We start from the raw sequence: 23533 nt of genomic DNA, 5'->3' as shown, positions 1-23533 counted from the left end.
GACGTATATTATCTGTATATTTGCATAGATATTATTTTTGTGTATTTTTACTAATAAATACTGTTAAAAATAGTACCATTGGACTTCAACAGATGTCTCTATCTTTGCTGGTAAGTAACCCAGTTATGGGGTTCATAACAATTCCTCCTTGTTCTTTTCTCTCTTCCCACTTCAAAAGTTCAAAGTACGTATATGTTACTACCTTTTGATTCATTTCCTTCCAGACATACACAGTAGAATAAAGTACAATAGAATCAATGAAAAACTACACACAGAGTGACAAGCAACCAATGTGCAACAGAAGACAAACTGCAAATACAAAAAAAGAACCAAATAATAATAATAATATAAATCTTTCATGTTGTTATATTGACTACCAAAGAGCATTTGATTCTATCCACACTCATGGTTAATAGCAGTTCATTATATATATATATATATGAACTACACGCAATACTTGTGAAATTCCTACAATATCTGATGAAGTGTTGACTTACTATAATCACCCTTTATATTGACAATCAAAAAGAACAAACATCACTATCAAAGTAAACCAAGGTATTTTCCAGGGCAACTCCCTAAGCCCACTATGGTCTTGTCCAGCTTAAAATCTGCTCTCTATTGAATTGGACAAAAATAGGGTATCAAATTAGAGACAACCAAATGAGTTAAACCTTGACATGCAATCTAGACATGGATGATTTGAAACTATATGCACCTTCATCAGTAAATCTAAGGCAATTAATTCAAATAGTATAATTATTTTCTAAAGGTACTTTAGATTAGACAAGTGCAGAACATTAAACATAAAGGTACAATAGAGTGAGTAGAATATAAAACACGGCAGCGGGATACAATACAACAAATAGATTATATGAAACATACAAGTCTCTGGGATATCAACAAGCAAAGAAAATAGATTATAGAGCGATAAAGGAAAAAACATTTGATAGAAACTACTTCAAGGCTTAAGAAAATCTGTTAAACAGGTCAATAGTAAAAATATAACAAAAGCAATGAACACTTTCACTATACCCATAATAACATATTCTTTTGACATAATACTGATCAGGTCCAAAACTGATCTACAAAAATTACAAAGAAATATAAGAACTGAAATGACAAATTTTAGAAAACACTGAGTACACTCAGATTAACACTACCTATGAGCGAAGGAGGAAGAGGAATAACAGACATTAATGAATGACACAAAAAAAACAGGATAAAATTTCTAAGGGTGTTTTTTCATCAATGAAAACAGGATCCAGCATCCCACGTAAGCATATGCAAATCCAATAGGGAGTACACACCACTAAACGTAAATGAGCACAACGCAGACAAATTATCGCTACAGAAGAAAAGGTTAAGCAGTGGAAGAGCATGACCCTTCATGGAAGATATCCCCACGATCTGAGCAGACGAGATGTTGAGAAGGAAGCCTTGATCAGCTGTCTCAGAGTTGGAAACCTCCTCCCAGAAAAGGTGGGGGGGGGGGTGGTTAGGTTTCTTGTGGCATCACAGGGCCAAGTGGTTAAAAGATATTCCTATCAGAAATACATAAAAGGCCAACAAATTCAAGATGATAAATGCAGAAAATGCGAAGAGAAACCAGAATCAATCCAACACGTTATAGGATCCTGCAGCAATTTAACTCAATCTGATTACTTACCCAAGCACAATCAAATGGCAAACATCATTCACCAAAATCTTGCTTTAAAATATAAACTCATAAAGGACACCGTACCTTACTATAAATACAAGCCTGATCCAGCTTTAGAGTCGGGAGTCCCACAAATTATATTATAACCAATCCATTACTACAGAGGGCAATCCAGATATGGTAACAAATAGGCAAGAACAATATAGCCATTCCAAACACACATCACATACAGAAATTAACAAGTGAAAAACACCAGAAATATGCTAAACTAAAAAAGGAAATTGAAAGATTATGTAACATGAACAGGGTATGCATTGTCCATATAGTAGTATCTACAACTGCTAGCATCCCAAAGTCACTACGCAATAGCATTAAACAATTAGGCTTACAGGTATAAAATTTAGTAAATCTCCAGAAAGCCACAATGAAAGTTCCTAGCGATTGTTAACTGCTAAACCAAATAGTTGGCCATGTCTGTACGTCAGGTTTTATCAGCTTGAACTGAGAAAAAAATTTAAAAAGTACAATAATAAGAAGTAACGGTGAGAACATGAGTTGTAGAGTCCATGGTTTGAGTTCGGTGTCGTGGTGAGTGAAGATGTCCACTGTGGTTCAGGTGCCTGATGGTCGACCCGTTCCCGAACCTGGTGAAATGGGACTTTAGGCTTCTAAATCTCCTGCCCGATGGTAATAGCGAGAAGAGTGCATGGCCTGGAACGTGTGGTCTTTGGTGATTGATGCTGCTATCTTGTGACGGCGCCCCCTCTAAATATACTCAATGGCGGGGAGGCATTGCCTGTGTGTGGACCGTATTTCACACTTTCTGTAGCCTTTTCCGCTTTTAATCTCTAATTTTATCACCACCACCCCCCCCCCCCACCCCACCATCCCCGGGTTTTGCTGAAAGATTAACGAAGCAATTGAAACATGTTGCCTTAAATAGGCTCCGGAAACAGCGAAGTTGCGAAATCAGAGAGCTATCTGCTGGAATCAGCTACCGCCAGCGAGGTATGGGACTAGAGGGAGCTGCGCTCACATTCTGAGCTTAGCCTCGTCAACTCCCACTCTACAAGGATTAGCCCAGAGCCAGCTCCGGCGGATCGGGGAGAAGGCGGTCATCATTTAGACACGCAGTCCGAGAACGGACTGTGGAGAGAATTGTGAACTCCCGTTCCCTCGGGATGTCCTGGAAAGCTCAGTTTGTTGTGTGGGTCGCTCTGCTGCCCCTGGTCGCTGCTCTTCATTCAGGTAGGTGCGGTATCACATCAAATTCGGAGTTTCCTCTAGAGAGGGAATGGAAATAAAACAAATCATTTGAAGGTGGTTGGCGGGAATCCTGTTGCAGGAATTCCCCTCGAGTCATCGATCATCCATTTACCCCGCTGAGTTAGTTCCTCCGGCAGGGGGGCTGTCTTGCTTTGTTGCTCCAGATTCCAGCATCTGCGGCCTCTCGTGTTTCCAGTTATATCCTGTATAAATATTCCAGCACGCCATCTGCCCTAGTCAGCGCCTCACTAAAAATGAAATGTCAGGGCAGGGAAGGTGAGGACCGGGTAGAGAGAGATGGAGCCTCCGGACTGATACTTGCCCCCGTTTGCCCACAGAGCAAAAGACTGATTTGGGGAGAAAGGTCAGGCGGCGTCTGTGCAACTCCGAAGTCCTTTGATGTATTTCACAGCTTGAACGAGTTTCATTCCCAACTCATAGTTTGCAGTATCAGAACGTGGGCACACAATGCCTTTTGAACATCGTCATGCAGATTAGCAAGTAAACAGCGGGCGCCTATGAAGACGCACATTCCAAAAGACAAATAGAAACATGCAAATGTGTGGTGCACTGAGGGTCTCAGTATTACGTTTATATGAATGGAACACAAAAAGGTATAGCAAACAGTTAGGAAGGCATGGAATTGTTAAGGCACAAGAGGGTGTACTCAATCCATCAGATTTAGGCAAGTTTCAAATAGAAGCAACCTGCCAGTTCCCCGTCCCACCCACTTCCCATCTGCACCAACCCCCCCCCCCCCCGCTCTTACCCACAGCTCTGCCCCCAATCCACCCCTCCCCCACAAGACTCTTACCCACAGTCCTGTTAGGCACTTGTTGCCGTCTTTCCAGATACTGAGAAGTATTTAGAAATGGGGACACAAGAAACTCAGAACCTAAATAAAAAAAAACACGAACTGCTGGAGGGGCAGTGGTGAGACCTCATTTGGAATGCTGCGTGTAGTTTTGGACCCCCTATCTTAGAAGGAATGTACTGATGTTGGAAAGAGTTCAGAGAAGATTCACAAGGATGATTCCTGGAATGCAGGGGCTAACATATGAGGAGCGTTTGTCGGCTGGATTTATGGAATTCATTGCCACATGCAGCTGTGGAGGCCCTATCATTGAGGGTGTTTAAGGAGGTATCTAATTAGTCAGGGTATCAAGGGATATGGGGGGAAAAGCCGGAAATTGGAACTAGATGGGAGAATAGTTTAGCTCATGGTGGAGTGGCGGAGCAGACTCGATGGGCCGAATGGCCTACTTCTGCCCCTTTGTCTTGTGATCTTGATCTCGAGCTGTGGGTCGAGCAGCATCTGTGGAGGCAAATGGGTAGTCAACATTCCGGGTGGACACCTTGCATCAGGACTTGTGTTGAAATGACTGGTAATTTTCAGTGGCAGAGGGCAACGTGTGCCCGGACATCGCCGTGTTATTTATTCGTTAGTCAGGTGTTGTCAACTATTACTATTCAAGACTGCAAATAGGTTTATTTTGCAAGTACTATTAACTCTGGCCACTTAACCCCGTTCCTTGGACCAACACTTGCAGTCCTGACGTAAATAAAATGGAAAACCTTCACGTATGCCTGAAATTTACTTGAAACACATCGCAAATCCTGCAGTGTGTAAAGAACAACACAGCTTGTTGACTCATCTACCATGTCATATTTGACACATCCTACTTTGGTCGAAGATAGAGCCTGGCCTGTTTATGAGAGTTCTTACTATTTACCTACTTCCAGGAACTGAGTTGCTTTTCCCATCCCTAACAAGTCAGACAGGGTAAATGAAAGCACATGCCAGCAAACAGATATCGCACGTCTGAAACGGAACATGACTCATTAACTGTGGCTAAACAGTAATTGTTAAATGTTTTCAGAGATTTTCCAGATGTCTCCCCGGTCTGTGTGGATTTAATGGGGCGGGGCGGCACCTCCGACAACCCATGTTTCATGAGATTCCTGGACTTTCAGGGGGTGGGGACAAGTAGTGTATTTTTTAAACAAGAGATTCTGCAGATGCTGGAAATCCAGAGCAGCACACAAAATGCTGGAGGAACTCAGCAGGTCAGGCAGCAAGTATGAAAATGAATTTTTAACAGTCGACATTTCGTCCAAGACCCTTCAGCAGAACTTAAAACAGGAGTGTTTTTCTGCCTCGTATCTCAAAGCTATTTTGCTTTAAATTTATTTTAAGGTCTGGGTAGTAGAAATAGAAACCTGAGGATTTAAAAATATATATATAGCCGCTGGATGTGGGGATGGGGTTTGCGTGAACGAAAATGGAAACTAACGATAGGAAACAGCAGAGTAGTGCCATTAAGTACCATTCAATCAATAAAGAAGGAACACAGTATGTAGCTGAGGTGGAGGAAATAATTGACATTGACAACAATAATGCCATTGCCATTATAGACTCCAGACGAGACTCCAGGATGGTATGTTGCCTCCCTGGTGCAAGGGTCAAGGATGTCTCTGAGCGGCTGCAGGACATTCTGGAATGGGAGGGTGAACAGCCAGTGGTCGTGGGGCACATAGGTACCAACAATATAGGTAAAAAACGGGATGAGGTCCTACAAGGTGAATTTAGGGAGTTAGGAGCCAAACTAAAAAGTAGGACCACAAAGGTAATAATCTCTGGATTACTTCCAGTGCCATGTGCTAGTCAGAGTAGAAATAGGAGGATATTTCAGATGAATATGTGGCTTGAAAAATGGTGCAAGGGGGAGGGATTCAAATTTCTGGGGCATTGGAACCAGTTCTGGGGGAGGTGGGACCGGTATAAACAGGATGGTCTGCACCTGGGCTGGACTGGAACCAATGTCCTGGGGGGGCGTTTGCTACTGCTGTTCAGGAGGATTTAAACTAATGTGGCAGGGGGATGGGAACAAGTGTAGAGAGACAGAGGGGTGTAAGATGAGGGTAGACGCTAAAAGTAGTAAGGTGAAAAGTAAAAGTGGCAGGCAGGCAAATCCAGGGCAAAAAGCAAAAAGGGCCACTTTTCAACATAATTGTATAAGGGCTAAGAGTGTTGTAAAACCAAGCCTGAAGGCTTTGTGTGTCGATGCGAGGAGCATTCGTAACAAGGTGGATGAATTGAATGAGCAGATAGTTATTAATGAATATGATATAGTTGGGATCACAGAGACATGGCTCCAGGGTGACCAAGGATGGGAGCTCAACATCCAGGGATATTCAATATTCAGGAGGGTTAGACAGGAAAGAAAAGGAGGTGGGGAAGCATTGCTGGTTAGAGAGGAGATTAACAAAATAGAAAGGAAGGACATTAGCCTGGAGGATGTGGAATCGATTTGAGTAGAGCTGCATTGACGCTAAGGGGCAGAAAACGCTGGTGGAAGTTGTGTACAGGCCACCTAACAGTAGTAGTGAGGTTGGGGACGGCATTAAACAGGAAATTAGAAATGCGTGCAATAAAGGAACAGTAGTTAAAATGGGTGACTTCAATCAACATATAGATTGGGTGAACCAAATTGGTAAGGGTGCTGAGGAAGAAGATTTCTTGGAATGTATGCAGGATGCTTTTCTGAACCAACATGTCGAGGAACCAACTGGAGAGCAGGCCATTCTAGATTGGGTATTGAGCAATGAGGAATGGTTAGTTAGCAATCTTGTCGTGCGAGGCCCCTTGGGTAAGAGTGACCATAATATGGTGGAATTCTTCATTAAGATGGAGAGTGACATAGTTAATTTAGAAACAAAGGTTCTGAACTTAAAGAAGGGTAACTTTGAAGGTATGAGACGTGAATTAGCTAAGATAGACTGGTAAATGATACTTAAAGGGTTGATGGTGGATATGCAATGACAAGCATTTAAAGATCACATGGATGAACTACAACAATTGTTCATCCCAGTTTGGCAAAAGAATAAACCAGGGAAGGTTTATTCCCATGGCTGACAAGGGAAATTAGGGATAGTATCAAGTCCGAAGAAGAAACATATAAATTAGCCAGAAAAAGCAGCACACCTGAGGACTGGGAGAAATTCAGAGACCAGCGGAGGAAGACAAAGGGCTTAATTAGGAAAGGGAAAAAAGATTATGAGAGAAAGCTGGCAGGGAACATAAAAACTGACTGTAAAAGCTTTTATAGATATGGGAAAAGAAAAAGATTGGTCAAGACAAATTTAGGTCCCTTACAGTCAGAAACAGGTGAGTTGATCATAGGGAACAAAGACATGGCAGACCAATTGAATAACTGCTTTGGTTCTGTCTTCACTAAGGAGGACATAAATAATCTTCTGGAAATAGTAGGGGACCAAGGGTCTAGTGAGATGGAGGAACTGAGGGAAATACATGTTAGTAGGGAAGTGGTGTTAGATAAATTGAAGGGATTAAAGGCAGATAAATCCCCAGGGCCAGATGGTCTGCATCCCAGAGTGCTTAAGGAAGTAGCCCAAGAAATAGTGGATGCATTCGTGATAATTTTTTAAAACTCCTTAAATTCTGAATTAGTTCCTGAGGATTGGAGGGTGGCTAATGTAACCCCACTTTTTAAAAAAGGAGGGAGAGAGAAACCGGGGAATTATAGACTGGTTAGTCTGACATCAGTGGTGGGGAAAATGCTAGAGTTGGTTATCAAAGATGTGATAACAGCACATTTGGAAAGAGGTGAAATCATCGGACAAAGTCAGCATGGATTTGTGAAAGGAAAATTATGTCTGACGAATCTTATAGAATTTTTTGAAGATGTAACTAGTAGAGTGGATAGGGGAGAGCCAGTGGATGCGGTATATTTAGATTTTCAAAAGGCTTTTAACAAGGTCCCACACAGGAGATTAGTGTGCAAACTTAAAGCACACGGTATTGGGGGTATGGTATTGGTGTAAATAGAGAATTGGTTGGCAGACAGGAAGCAAAGAGTGGGAGTAAATGGGACCTTTTCAGAATGGCAGGCAGTGACTAGAGGGGTACCGCAAGGCCCAGTGCTGGGATCCCAGTTGTTTACAATATATATTAATGATTTAGACGAGGGAATTAAATGCAGCATCTCCAAGTTTGCGGATGACATGAAGCTGGGCAGCTGTGTTAGCTGTGAGGAGGATGCTAAGAGGATGCAGGGTGACTTGGATAGGTTAGGTGAGTGGGCAAATTCATGGCAGATGCAATTTAATGTGGATAAATGTGAGGTTGCAAGAACAGGAAAACAGATTATTATCTGAATGGTGGCCGATTAGGAAAAGGGGAGGTGCAATGAGACTTGAGTGTCATTGTACACCAGTCATTGAAGGTGGGCATGCAGGTACAGCAGGCGGTGAAAAAGGCAAATGGTATGTTGGCATTCATAGCAAAAGGATTTGAGTACAGGAGCAGGGAGGTTCTACTGCAGTTGTACAAGGCCTTGGTGAGACCGCACCTAGAGTATTGTGTGCAGTTTTGGTCCCCTAATCTGAGGAAAGACATTCTTGCCATAGAGGGAGTACAGAGAAGGTTCACCAGATTGACTCCTGGGATGACAGGACTTTCATATGAAGAAAGACTGGATCGACTAGGCTTATACTCACTGTAATTTAGAAGATTGAAGGGGATCTTATTGAAACGTATAAAATTCTAAAGGGATTGGACAGGCTAGATGCAAGAAGATTGTTTCCGATGTTGGGGAAGTCCAGAATGAGGGGTCACAGTTTAAGGATAAAGGGGAAGCCTTTTAGGACCGAGATGAGGAAAAACTTCTTCACACAGAGAGTGGTGAATCTGTGGAATTCTCTGCCACAGGAAACATTTGAGGCTGGTTCATTGGCTATATTTAAGAGGAAGTTAGATATGGCCCTTGTGGCTAAAGGGATCAGGGGGTATGGAGAGAAAGCAGGTACAGGGTTCTGAGTTGGATGATTAGCCATGATCATGCTGAATGGCGGTGCAGGCTCGAAGGGCCAAATGGCCTACTCCTGCACTTATTTTCTATGTTTCTATATGTAGCATTTACAAGATGTGTAATATATATAGCTGCATGCACAGAAAACCAAAGAAAAATGAAAAGGACAATCTATACCTAAACAATCAATTGGAAGATTATAATTCTATTTACTTTCTGAAAAATTCCACTGACAAGTGTTAAATACTTTTGACTTTCACTTTTAGATTATTTTCAGTTAAAGTTTTTCTTTGGATTTTTTTCTCTCTGAAAGCTAAACCAGATGTTGAAATTTGTGTTAACTTTTTAATTGCTTTCAGGATGTGATGAACATTTTAGTGAAGTAATCTTAGGTGTATATAAAATAAAACTATATCAGTGGGTTAAATATTGAAATGAGTGGAGATAGGGAGCATGTTGAACAAGACCTGAAAGAAAAATTAATACTTTAATGAACTCAAAACAATTTCTCATGGTTCTGAGATAGTTTTAATCAAACAAAAAATGATTTTATTCTGGTAAGATGAAGAATTCACAATACAGTGTTTCATGATCCAATCAAACTAACTAATTGGGTGGAGTAATAGAAACTAATTGTTTATCAAGAAACTAGGTACTGTTAGAGCTCTTGAAAATTACCAGGTTGCTAGGAAGGAGTGAAATAATGGAATTAGGAGAGCCAGAAGGGGCCATGAGAAGGCCTTGGTGACCAGGATTAAGGAAAACCCAAAGGCATTCTACAAGTATGTGAAGAGCAAAAGGATGAACCGTGTGAGAATAGGACCAATCAGGAATGATACTGGAAACATGTGCATGGAGTCGGAGGAAGTAGCAGAGGTACTTAATGAATACTTTGCTTCAGTATTCACCAGGGAAAAAGACCTTGGCAGTTGTGGGGATGACTTAACAGCGGACTGAAACACTTGAGCATATAGACATTTAAAAAGAGGATGTGCTGGAGCTTTTGAAAAGCATTGTTAGATAAGTCATGGGATTGGACGTATACCCCAAGTTATTGTGGGAAGCAAGGGAGAAGATTTCTGAGCTTCTTGCGATGATCTTTGCTGCATAGGGGCAGGAGAAATGCCAGCGGATTGGAAGGTTGCAAATGTTATTCCCTTCTTCAAGAAAGGGAGTAGAGATAACCCAAGAAATTATAGACCAGCGAGTCTATGGTGCATGGAGCTTAGAAAAATAGGGAAATTCGAGGCAGTTTCTAAAGTAGGTCACATGGTTGGGACGACACTGTGGGCCGAAGAGCCTGTAATGTGCTGTAGATTTCTATGTTCTATGTTCGATCTATGTTTAACCCTCCTCCCTCATTTTTAAAATGGTTTACATGCATAGTTAATACTGTTGTGTCTACACATTTGAAAATGGAACTACATAAAAGACTGATGGACAAGATAAAGAGGGGGAATACTAACTTAGTCTGAAAACTACTATTCACATAGATTTAAGAGATAGTTGGAATAAGTAACCATGAGAAAGTCTGCAGATGCCGGAAATTGAGAGCAACACACAGAAAATGCTGGAGAGACACAGCAGGTCAGGCAGTAGGGTCTCGGTCTGAAACATCTATTCATTTCCACAGATGTTGCCTGAACTGCTGAGTTCCTCTAGCATTTTGTATGTGTTGAGTTGAAATAAGCAGATCTTTTTCAGATTGGTAGGATATAACTAGCAGAGTTCTCCAAGGATCAATTTCAGCCCTTAATTATTTATATTACTGGCTCAGAGAAAGGGTAGAATCTAAGATGTCCATATTTACTGATGATACAGAAAAAATGTGGAAGTGAATGCTTTGATCAAGTTATCTGGAAATGTATAATTTCCTGTGATATAGTCAAAAGACAGGCTATATTTTAAAAAGATGCACACTGCAAATAAGTGGAGTACTGGTGGGTCTCAGTATTCCACTCATTTGAATAGAACAAAAATGTAAAAATGTAAGCAGATGTAGGAAGTCAAGAAGCCAAGTTTCTTTTGTTGCAAGGGGGTTCAAGCTTAGAAATATCACTACACTTAAATGCAGTGTGAGGCCACACTTGGAATACTACCTGTAATATTGGTCCCTTATGCTTTTAAAAAAAGTACCTACTAACATTGGAAAGTCTCCATAGAATTGATTCAGCCAATCAATGACAAAGAGAGGGGTGACCAACTTGATAGTACCTTCTTAACATAATTCAGAAGTGTAAAAAATTTTTCTTTAAAAAGGAATTTATAATTCCTAGTGATTGTTCTGCCCAAATAAGTAAAATGAATTCTTACAATTTTAAAAGGAAGGTTAGTATTAACTAATACCAAATTATTCAAAGGAAAAAAGTTCACTCTTACGAAAGTTAAGTTTATATCCTGAAAACTAAAGCTAGAGAGTAAAGAAAGTACGGAAGGTAAAGAAGACTCCATATTCGAAATGTAGAGCAAAAGGTCATCAGCATAAAGCAAAACTGTGTGGACAATACTCCTCCTTAAAATACCAGTGATATCATTAGGTTCCCGGAAAGCAATAGCTAAAGGTTCTGAAACCAAATCAAAAAGCAAAGGACTCAAAGGACAACCTTGTCTAATTCCACGACGAAGTTTAAATGGTTTAGAGTACTGCGAGTTAGTAAGAACCTGAGCGGAGGGAGATAAATAAAGTAATATAATTCATTGAATAAAATTGGGCACAAAGTTAAATTTTTCTAAGGTTTTAAATAGATAATTCCATTCAACCCGATCAAAGGCTTTCTCAGCATCTAAGAATATCACACATTCCGAAATCTCTTTAGAAGGAGAACAAGTAACATTCTGTAAATGACGAATATTAAAGTGAGAATATCAATTTTTGATAAATCCAGTCTGATCATCAAAGATAATAGATGGCAATATATTTTCAATCCTATGAACCATTTTTCCATTAATGGGAACATCTGAAATGAGGGATCATTATTATAGGATAAAGGGATGGCATTAAAATTGAATGTGCAAGAACTTACACTTGCAGAAAGCAGTGTATCTCTGGAATTCTCTGCCCTCAACTGTTGTGGAGACGAGATTATTCGGGGTCTTTAAGAGGAAGTAGATACAATTTAGGAAGAGCTGGGAATTGAGGACCATAGGGAACTGGCACAGAAGATTAGATGAAGCTGGGGAAGAACATATCGTATGGCAAAGCAGGACTAAAAGGCTTTCTATTTTCCTGTGTTCTTACAAAAATTCGTTACTCTTCCAAAACAAATATACTTAATAAACATATCTAGTTCCCTACTTATGAGTAATCAGATATAAACTCACTAAAATTGACCTTAAAGAGCAGCCCTAAACCAGTTAATAGTTTATTTGGTACATCCCAGTCATTTTCTGAATAGCTAAATAATGTTTGATTAAAAGATAGTTGACGACATTAATGATTTTATCCGATATACCGTAAATTCTGGTGTATAAGCAGAGAATTAGGCCCTAAATTTTGGTCCTAGATTTAGGGGGTTGGCTTATACAGGGGGTGCCAACTTTGGAAAAACAAATACACGGAAGGCAGGTCGTATTTATTGGCTGTTTTTGAGTCAAATTGGTTCCACTGTCGATGCATGAATACTTTGGTTTGTTTAAGCTCACATCTAGTGGCTGGAGCACAGAGATCAAGCCACCGGGGATGACTGCAATGTCCGTATTTTCAACTTTCAATGCTGCTTTTGTCTCACCTGACAAGTGCGCTTTGAACTCGTCCCAGACAAGTAGTGACTTTTCCTTCCTGACACCTTCGGGACGTCGACGCCACACCTCTTTAACCCACTTCAAGCAACCCTCTTCGTCCATCCAGCAGCGTTCTTGAACGTAAACAACACCCCGCGGGAATTTTCTGAGCAATCTTTGTTTTTTGTCTCAACACAAGATCACGTCTGTTCATAAATCAGGTGCACCAACTTCGCGTAGCTTTGAAAATTTTGCTGACCTCACGGTGTTTTTCGTCCCATTTCAAGGCTTGAACTCAAATCATTTCTCTGGTAACAATGTATCCTGACGATCACTGGTGATTCACCCACTCTAAAACTTCTTTCAGTCCTGGCCACTGGCATGGTTTCTGATGGTTTGCACGTTTAGTCTGTGGCATTTCCCACTTTCTCGCTCTCTCTCGTTTACACTAAACTTCTTAGCCGCTGCAGAATTACTCGTTCCTTTAGCAAAATCAACAACCTTCAGCTTGAAGCCAGCATCATTTCGCATTTGTTTTGACCTTTTGTACATGGTGGTCGCAAACTCAATACTGAGTACACGTACTGATCCCGCCACCCTGTGTTATGTTTTAACGAGATTACGATGGGCGCTAAATGGTTTCACGGTGGTTTCATTTCAGAGGATTCTTTTCCATTGGAAACCTAATCCAAAATTTCTCTCCCTGATTTACTTATTAAGAATTCGCCTATAACGCTCTACAATGTGTAAGCCTGTTTTCTTAGCAGGTACTGGTTCACAAAATTTCCAGAGTCTGGATCCTGCAAAGCTGGGTACCAGGCATGTGAGATCTTGTGACCTTTTCTGGCTAAATCAAAAACCTCTTTTTTTTAAAAAAAAAAAGGGGGTCCGCTTATACAAAGGTAACATGAAAAAGTCATTTTTTAAACCTTGAAAATGGGTTCGGCTTATACTCCAGAATATATGGTAATAGAATAGCTCAGCTTTGTTTAGTTTAGTTTTATTTCTGTTTAATCTAGTTTACTTTGGTTTTGATTTTTCAATTTGGGGATTTTTTTCATCTTTTTATTTCCTTGTATCTTGTCTATATTAAGAGCTTGTGAGGTCAATTATATTGGTGTTACCTATAGTTTCTACTCACATGTATTAATTGCCAACAATGTAATCCCACTCCCTTTGAACTATTATGACCACTATGTATTTGTCTAGAAAAATTCAATAAAAAGATTGAAAAGGAAAAGAAAGATAGTTTTTTGTTAATGGCAATATACTCAACAAAAAACTGAGCAAAATTTGCAAACCTTTGCCAAACCACTATGATTGTAGTGTTCTCGCTCAGGTGTAAGAGAACGCTGAACTAAACACCGAGGTAAACCATAGTCAATGAAAACAGGATCGCAGTAAGATTAACCGTTTACTGTTCACTCTTCCACATTAACGTATGGTGAAAACTGTTGATAAAACAATACAAAATTTGTACAGTATTTGTTTCCTTCTTGATATCACATTTACATCATAAATACTTGCAAAGGTAAAACTACAACAACTACATTACATTAAAATGCAGCATACAGTCAGAATCTGCTTACGCCATTGACTGCTTTAAATACACTTCAACACAAACTATCCGCAACTCTTTAACTAACGAAAACATAATCCTTATCAACCGTCATTACTTTTAACAGAATCAGCGTTAACATTTTAATTCAACATATCGATTATCTCATGAACTTGTGGCGTTGCTTCACTATGTTTCTAGTGCGTAGAGAGACAACTTTTCTCGTGCTGATCCTGCACATGTGAGCCCACTCCTTCCCGTTTCTCCAAACCGGTATTTTCCCACAAGACACGGCGAAACTGGATGTGACGTCATCGTATGCTGCGATATATCACAGACAACGAATTTACTTTAATCAATCTTAACTTTAACTAGAAAATGCTAACAAATGAATTACTAAACCTAAAATATTATAAACTAAACAAATGCCATAAAGGCAACGCAATGATCAGGGAAATATAATTGTTTTGACTTGGGGGAAATGAGTCAGTTTTATCGTTGGGACTTCATTTATATGAATTTAAACATTTGACATAATCTCTCTCTCTCTCGCTCCCTTAACTCCTGGTGGAGTCGTCGAAGTGCCGTCATAACAAGCTTGCACCAGTCTGTTTCATCTGTCGCGGTTGTGTGCCAGGGCCTGGGTCACTGCAAATGTTTTCCCTGTCTGTCTTTTAATGTTGCCCATCCATCTTTTCCTCTGTCTGCCTCTCCTTCTTTTCCCCTCCACAGTTTCTGGTAAAAATGGTCTTTGCAAGGCCACTGGATTTTGTTATATATATCCCAGTGGTCTTAATATGTTATTCTAAATTCAAGGATAGGTGTCTTTGAGCATAATTCACCTAAATTTTAAATTCCCCAATTCTCTGCTAGTTTAGCCAATTATTCCAATTCTGATGGAACCTAGTGCAAAACTATTGTAATAACTGAAAACAACACACACAAAATGCTGGAAGAACTCAGCAGGCCAGGCAGCATCTATGGAAAAGATTAAACAGTCGATGTTTGCCCGCAAAGAACCTTCATCAGGACTGGAGAGAAGGTGAGAAGTTAAGAGTACAGTGGGGGGAGGAGAGGAAGAAGAACAAGCGGATAGGTGGTAGGTGAAACTGGGAAAGGGGGAGTGGTGAGGATAGAAGAGCATGGAGGAAAGGGAAGCAGGAACAGCACCAGAGGGAGGTGATGGGCAGGTAAGATGATAGAGGAAAACAGAAATGGGGAATGGAGGGGGGCAATTACCAGAACTCTGAGAAATCGATGTTCATGCCATCAGGTTGGAGGCTATTTCAGATGGAATACAAGGTGTTGCTCCTCCAACTTGAGTGTGGCCTCATTGCGACAGTAGATTAGGCCATGGACTGACGTGTAGGAATGGGAATGAGAAGTAGAATTGAAATGGGTGGCTACTGGAGATCCCGCTTTTTCTGGCAGACAGAGCACAGGTGCTCAGCAAAGCGGTCTCCCAATTTACTTCGGATCTCACCGAGATACAGGAGATCGCACAAAGAACAGTGGACACAAGCAGATGACCCCAGCAGACTCACAGGTGCAGTGTCGCCTCGCCTGGAAGGACTGTCTGGGGCCCTGAATGGTGGTGAGGGAGGAAGTGTAGGAGCAGGTGTAGCACTTGTTCTGCTTGCAAGGATAAGTACCTGGAGGGAGATCAGTGGGGAGGGCTGGGTGGACAAGGGAGATAACAGACTCTTTCCTCCCAAAAATTTTACCGCTGATTCAATCTGGCCTCAATCTTGTTTTCTTGTATTTTTCCGCCAAACACATTAATTCTTGTGTAATTCAAACATCTAACATTCTCTACCTTGAACATATCATTGGCTATGCCTTCATAGCTTTCAGGGTAAAGAACACTAAGGGAAGAAATTTGCTCTTACCTGGTCTTGTCCTTATTCCACTGGACATTATCATTTAAGACATACTTTTTTCATTTCCTCCTTTTCAAAAGTACGTATTGCAACTATATAACTGGATACAAACACTTTAAAGCTAGTATATTCAATATTTTGGGGTTAGATTATTTCTATTTAATTTATATTACTGCATAAATAGTTTATGAAAATTTCTACTAATGCAAAATTAGAGGCTAGAGTGTGAACCAATCAAATTTCACACAAGGATTAATAATGTAAAATTGCTGATTTGACATGAGAATAATCTTTTTGCAATTCTGAAATGCTTTGAGGTTTTTTTTTGCCTACTTAGAGATTTCTTGCAAATGGATTTAGTAATTGGTGCACAACTTTGGGCACACATATATTCTGCTGTGCAAGTTCGCATCTCAGTAGACTTCTGTTTAAAACAATAGACATTGTCAATTCAATTACCCACATTTTTTAGCCTGCAGAGACAAGCTAAAGTATTTTTCTTTATTGTGAAGATGCTGGCAAATCAGAGCTAGCTAAGTAAATTAATTCAGGAGACATTTCTCATTGGTGAATGCAATTAATCATTCATTTTACAATTTGTATATGAAATGCATTTTCTTAACCTTTTCAAAGCTTGTTGAAAATTCTAGTTTGATAATCATTATCAGTAACCAAAATTGAAAGGTACATTAGCTACTCTCATATGAATTAAATATTGCATTGCCAATAGCTTGAATGAGCAACTACGTTTGACAGGTTATAATGATCTGTTTTAAAATATAATTGTTTAATTTTCAGTTCAATGCCATGAAAACTGTTTGACAACACAGCTGTTTCCTGGCAAATGTATGCTTTATTGATTTAAACATAATTTTAGGCATTTATATGTTGTTGAAAGGAATGGAGATTGTATAGTGGAATTTCAATCAGATCTCTGAAACCATGATTCCAAAGTATTGACGTTGGCGAAGTTAAGAGTCTTGTCAAGAGTCTGCAAGATATGAACAAGTATAATTATTAAAGTACACATTTCAATGAACAATAAGATCCTGATATGGCCAGTCAGAAACTTACTAGTTGTTAATGAGTTGGGTTCCTATACAAAATTGATCAGGAAATAAAAGGTATAGTTTTAATTTTACATTTAGATTTAGAAATACAGCACAGTAACAGGCCTTTCAGATCTAATGAGCCCTTGCCCAATTACATCCAGGTGACCAATTATCCTAATAATCCATACATATTTGGAATATGGGAGTACCCGGAGGAAACCCACACAGTCATGTGGTAAATGTACAAATCCCATACAGACAGCAATGGAATAGAACCTATGATAGCATTGCACTAACCGCTATGCTACCCCCATTTTAATTTTAGGAACTGCTTCTCGCCCTCCACCATGAGATTTCTGAATGGTCCATGAACTCATCAACACTGTTCCTCTTTTGCACTATTTACTGTACTATTTATTTAAATTTTAATGCCTTGTACTGTACTGTTGCCACAAAAAAACAAATTTAATCCATTATGTCAGTGATAGTAAACTGATTCTGATTTATCAAAACTCTTTGGTCTCAGTGACCAAAGATTATCTGAGGCAAAGGAAGGAGACCATCAAGAACAAATACACTGGACAACGAAGGCTTTGTACCTGAACTTTCAGGTGTTATCTTACGGACTTTGGGCTGCTGATCTTGAAAATCATCATGAAATTTACCTATTACACACCATTTTTTGAAATGGCCTATATTTGTTATTTCAATTCATAATTCAAGTCAATTAAAATTTTGCCAACAATATAAGCTGAGAAGTTTTAATCTTATCCAGGCTGAGCTCACTTAGGATGCTGAATGACAGAACAGGTTTTAAAAAACAAAACATTCGGTCAAGAGGAGGTATCTGAAGATGCTATGACGCACAAGCCAGAAACAGAAAATGTCACTGATACAGATACAGATTTAGAATCCTTTCTGTTAAGTGATCCAACTTTGATAACTCGATCTGAGTTAAATGACCTGGTCAGAGACTTGGGTGTGTCAAAGGCAAAAACAGAATCACTGGGTTCAAGATTGCAAGCATGGAATCTGTTGTCACCAGGCACAAAAATTTCTTTGAAGGATTTCAATATCTGAGACGGATGTTTCCCAGAATAACTGATGTCAAGATTAAGGAAGGCATTTTTGTTGGTCCGCAAATCAAACAGGTCATCAATGACAGGCAGTTCTGTCAAAGACCGATTGACCCGATGCAATAACGCAAGGTACCACGAATTCAATAAAACCAGAAAACAAGCGATACTTCGTCAAACTTCACTTTTTATTCATAGCATGCTATGGGGGGAGTTACAGACTGATCTCCCAAAGAGACAGTCTGGACACTGCCCCCCCCCCCCCCGAACACAATTCCACACAATTTATAACATTGATCATTACAGGAAATGTTATAATTACGTGAGTTAATACAGTTTTAGAATAGTTTTGATCACATGCTAAGATACAATTAGATGTAAAATCATTATTGGTTAGTTATAATTATTTCTGCCAGGGTTAACATGGATACCATATAACCATATAACAATGACAGCATGGAAACAGGCCATCTCGGCCCTTCTAGTCCGTGCCAAATGCTTACTCTCACCTAATCCCACCTACCTGCACTCAGCCTATAACCATTCCTTTCCTGTCCATATACCTATCCAATTTTTTTTTAATGACAAAATCAAACCTGCCTCTACCACTTCTACTGGAAGCTCATTCCACACAGATACCACTCTCTGAGTAAAGAAGTTCCTCCTCATGTTACCCCGCAACTTTTGCCCCTTAACTCTCAACTCTTGTCCTCTTGTTTGAATCTCCCCTACTCTCAATATAAAAAGCCTATCCATGTCAGCTCTATCTATCCCCCTCATAATTTTAAATACCTCTATCAAGTCCCCCCCAACCTTCTACACTCCAAAGATTAAAGACCTAACTTGTTCAACCTTTCTCTGTAACTTAGGTGCCGAAACCCAGTTAACATTCTAGTAAATTTTCTCTGTACACTCTCTATTTTGTTGACATCAATCTCAATCTCAGATACAATCTCAGTTCCACATGTTGACACTTGCCCTTACTCGCAAACGTTCTACCACCCACCCCCCACGCTGTCCTTCCCCTATTTAGTTATGTTATACCTCAAAATGCTTTGTGCAACCAGAGAATTCTTTATTTAGGCCTATGTCTAACATTATTAGGGAACAATGTCTGGTCCGTCACTTGTTGCTGGGTAGAGTTTCTTTCTGACTGCTCAGTAACATAAGGTACCTATAATACAATTGATCATTAGCTAATCATTGTCTTTTAATCTATACTCCTATTTACCTATCCCTTTACTCCATCAGTTCAAAGAACTTCTAGTGGAACCAGAGAAAAATCGCATGGAAGGCATTCAAGGTTGTTGTTGAAAATTTTCTTGTCAACTCCAGAGCACCAAACTTTATGCAGCTGGTCGACAACATGCTTCAAGCATATAAAACTGTGAAGTGCAACATGTCACTAAAGATTGACTTTCTGCATTCCCATTTACACTTCTTCCCTGGAAATCTTGGCACTGTCAGTGACAAGCATGGTGAAAGGTTTTACCAGGGCATTGTAGTCATGGAGAAATGGTATCAGGACAACAGGAATCCATCAATGCTGGCTGATTATTGTTGGGCAGTTGTACAGAAAAGCCTCAAACAAGTACAAGTGAAAATCATCAACAAAACATTTTAGCTTAGTTGAACACTTGCGTACTGTCTGCACCGTTGTGCCATGTAAATGCATTATAAGTGTTGTTAAGAAGGCATATGGTGTGTTGGCCTTCATCAGCCATAAGATTGAGTTCAAGAGCCGTGAGGTATGTTACGTCTATATAAGACCTTAGTTAGACCCCACTTGGAGCACTGTGTTTAGTTCTGGTCACCTCATTACAGGAAGGGTGTGGATGCTATAGAGAGAGTGCAGAGGAGATTTACAAGGATGTTGCCTGGATTGGGGAGCATGCCTTATGAGAATAGGTTGAGTGAACTTGGCCTTTTCTCCTTGGAGCGACAGAGGATGAGAGATGATCTGATAGAGATGATGAGAGGCATTGATCGTGTGGATAGCCAAAGGCTTCTTCCCCAGGGCTGAAATGGCTAACACAAGGGGGGGTGTCAAAGTTAAGTTTTTCCACAGAGTGGTGGGTGCATGGAATGCTCTGCCAGTGATGGTAGTAGAGAAGGATAAAATAGGATCTTTTAAGAGACTCTTAGATAGGTACATAGAAAAATAGAGTGCTATGGGGTAGGGAAATTCTAGGCAGCTAATAGAGTAGATTACATGGTCGGCACCTTTTTGTGGGCTGAAGGGCCTGTAATGTGCTGTAGCTTTTCAATGTTCTATGTTCTATATTCAATAAAAGTTAACTTCTTGTTTCTCCGAATTCCTACATTTTACAGTAGTCTTGAAATTATATTTGCTTCAGCTTTAAGTGGTCGATCACAAACAATTCTGAGGAAGCAACTGTAGAAACAAATTGTTGTCCAGTGTAGCAGGCAGATCACTGGGTGTCTCCACCTTCAAGCTCCAATTTCCTCTGCAATCCGGACTCTCAGCATTTCATAGTAGAGGCACTTGCTGGGAATTTTCTCCATATTAGTGGATTGCTAACTGAATACAGTAGATGAACAGAAATCCAAAATTAAAACTTTATGATTTTTGTAAACATTGCTTTTGGTTGCTCCTCTGTTTCCAGGAGAGCCTAATAATCTATTTTCTTGCATAACTTGGGCTCTTTCAATGCTTGGCAATTCATGAATTTAATGTAATGAGAAATTAATGTTTTTATAGCTTATTATTCAGAAAATGACAATTTCATACTTGTTATTTCTGGTTTTCAGGGAACCGTTCACAAGGTAAACCTGGACCCAGAACCTTTAAGGGTAATTTGGATCCTGACCCTGGTGAATATATCGATCTTGAAGGGATATTTGAAGATGAGGGTTCGGGCCAATATGATGGAAGTGGACTGAGAGAAAGATTTGGATTGGATGAAAATAGATCCAATGTGCTCAATAGAAGCTCCGAGAAACTCCAATTGGCCATTTCCGCCTCAGCAAGAGAGTATCTAAGCAGCCAATGGATTACTGTATTTATCCCCTCTGTCTACACCATTATTTTTGCAGTCGGGCTGCTTCTCAACTGCATTGCAATCTTAACTATTCACTTCAAAATGAAACTTGACAAGCCAACTATAATTTACATGTTAAATTTGGCCCTGGCAGATTTATTATTTGTGCTGTTGCTTCCATTGAAGATCGCCTACTATTTTTCTGGTAATGACTGGAGTTTTGGTTCTTTCCTCTGTCGATTGGTCAATGGCGGGTTTTATGCTTACATGTACTGTTCAGTGTTACTGATGATGTGTATTAGCATCGAGCGATTTATTGCTGTCGTTTTTCCGTTAAGATCATCCTCCTGGAGGAGCTCACAGCGTGCGCTTGCACTTTGCCTCATCATGTGGCTTTTAGCCATTGGTGGCGCAATGCCACTTTTCTTCATTGAGCAAACAGCGTACATCACTAATCTGAACATCACAACTTGCCATGATGTGCTTCCCCTCTCTACCCTAAAAAGCTACTTCACCTATTACTTTCCCATTCTGTGTGCTCTTTTCTTTGTCATCCCCCTGGTGGTGACCACAGTCTGTTACGCGGGTATAATTTCAACCCTCTCTTCAACAACAGTCGCAAGCGAATGCAAGAAGACATCAGCCATCAATTTGGCTGTGATTGTGCTTTCAGTCTTTATTGTCTGCTTTGCACCATCTAATATCATTTTGTTCATACACTATCTTTATATTCAGCATGGAGCAAGTGACGCCCTCTATTTTGCTTATATGCTGTGTGTGTGCATGGGCAGCCTGAGCTGTTGCTTTGATCCTCTCATTTATTATTATGCCTCATCGCTGTTCCAGAAGCATTTTACAAATCTTTTTTGTTCTCAGGATGTTACTAAATCTGGGAGTAGTCAAACAGGATCCAAGAACTGTAAAACAGCAAACACCATTCTCAATGATAGTGCCTACAAAAAATTACTAATTTAAATCTATTACAACACTCTTATTTTATTAAAGGTACAGTAAAATGTAATTTGAAAGAAAATATATAAACTATCCTCTAGTTTTTTAGCTTCATTGTATTTTTATGCTTCTTGTCCTTTTTTGTTTTATCTACATCTATCTTGTGATAAAATACAATGTAATTAAAATTTACCAATATTGGTAATATTTCATTTTGCACATTATATTTGTTGAGTATATTCAGAGTATGGTTATCAGCACAATTTCACTACCACTCAGTGTAAATAATGCTTACTGTTACAAAATGTAATGTTTTAGAAACGAAACAGCAGCAATAAATTACACCTGGAGTCTGATTTTGATGTTAAAACAATTATCTTTATTAGTATCAACTTACACTATAGTAACTCAACCAAGATAAACAAAAGTTAACTGTTATGTGTGTAAATATAGCACCCAAACTATTGAGCTTGGGGAAAAAAGGCTTGGAGTCTTGAGATGGTAAAGTAGAAAATCCACAAAATAAATGATGGGAGAGAGATATTTGTAATCCACATTGGAAAGGAGAGAAAAGGTAAGTACAAAGTATTCCACAGGTTTCACGCTAGTAAAACAAGATAACAACCGCTGAAGATCTTGTTCGTGATCGTTCCAAATCCACATACGAATTATCACCAAAAGTGATCTGTCACAGGAATATCGTCTTTCAGTGGCAAGGGCTACACAGGTGGTCCCACAAGATATCCCAAAATCCACTCTATGGATTATACAAAGCGATAGTCACACATCCGTTGTGCACTGTGTGCCAATGTTTAGCCCAATCTTTTGGGCATCAAAGAGTTCCAAACCATAGCAGTAACAAGGTAAAGTTTCAGTTTGCCTGTCTCTCTCTCTCTCTCTCTCGCTCTAACAAACCACTTCAGCCTGTGGCTGACGTCCTAGTCCCGCCTCACTCAGGCACTTAAAGTGACAGTCCACAGTAAATGAAACCTGCGGGTTCCCAAGGTTACACACTTCACTGCACATTCCATACAGTTCAATAATAGTTACATGCTTAGCTGGATCTTGGGATTTGATGATTTGATTAAAAGCAGCCTCTATACTTTGTTGCTTTCAGATTAATGTTGCTTTTTTTTGATATACTTTGTTTTGATATTTAGATCTGGTGCTGTGATTGAATTGCTTCCTCAGAAAATAAGACTCTGATTTATGTGTTCTTCTATAAATTCATAACTTATCAAAGCACCTGTAGTCAGGCATTTTTTTCACACCCATAAGGAATTAAATATGATGGATCTTATGTTATTTTAATAATGTAGGTTATTCTATAACTTCACTTCTGGGATGTTGCCCGTTAGTACTGTACCTGCATTCGCATATGCATTTTGCCTCCCACATGAAAGAGAAAATGATGTGCCCAGAAACTAAATTACGTTTTTTTATTACGTATGTGCACGGACACATAGAACAATCAGGAGTTATGTAGCAGACCATCAATGCATATCTAGGTCAATATGTTTGTCTGACAGATGCAATC

The 23533-nt window shown here is 39.7% G+C and overlaps 1 protein-coding gene and 1 long non-coding RNA gene across 2 annotated transcripts in view; one reads left to right on the top strand and one right to left on the bottom strand.

Moving 5' to 3' along the window:
- Positions 1–2577: 2577 nt before the first annotated feature.
- LOC132396704 (proteinase-activated receptor 1-like) lies at positions 2578–22352 on the top strand. Its single transcript, XM_059974510.1, has 2 exons — positions 2578–2908; positions 20816–22352. Exons 1-2 carry the CDS (start codon positions 2842–2844, stop codon positions 22018–22020), a joined length of 1272 nt encoding a protein of 423 aa, XP_059830493.1. The 5' UTR covers positions 2578–2841; the 3' UTR covers positions 22021–22352.
- Positions 13894–23533, bottom strand: part of LOC132396707 (uncharacterized) — a 62276-nt gene continuing 52636 nt past the window's right edge. Inside the window, exon 3 of the long non-coding RNA XR_009513083.1 lies at positions 13894–16906. This is a non-coding gene — a long non-coding RNA (uncharacterized LOC132396707). The remainder of the gene's footprint in view (positions 16907–23533) is intronic.

Source organism: Hypanus sabinus, chromosome 7 (genome assembly GCF_030144855.1).
Source record: "Hypanus sabinus isolate sHypSab1 chromosome 7, sHypSab1.hap1, whole genome shotgun sequence".
NCBI lineage: Eukaryota > Metazoa > Chordata > Chondrichthyes > Myliobatiformes > Dasyatidae > Hypanus > Hypanus sabinus.
This window is presented reverse-complemented; position numbering and strand designations above follow the sequence as displayed.

Coding starts and splice junctions, on each gene's coding strand:
- LOC132396704 (XM_059974510.1), top strand. CDS start 2,842: ATGTCCTGGAAAGCTCAGTTTGTTGTGTGGGTCGCTCTGCTGCCCCTG. Junction 2,909..20,815: donor GGTCGCTGCTCTTCATTCAG/GTAGGTGCGGTA, acceptor TCTGGTTTTCAG/GGAACCGTTCACAAGGTAAA.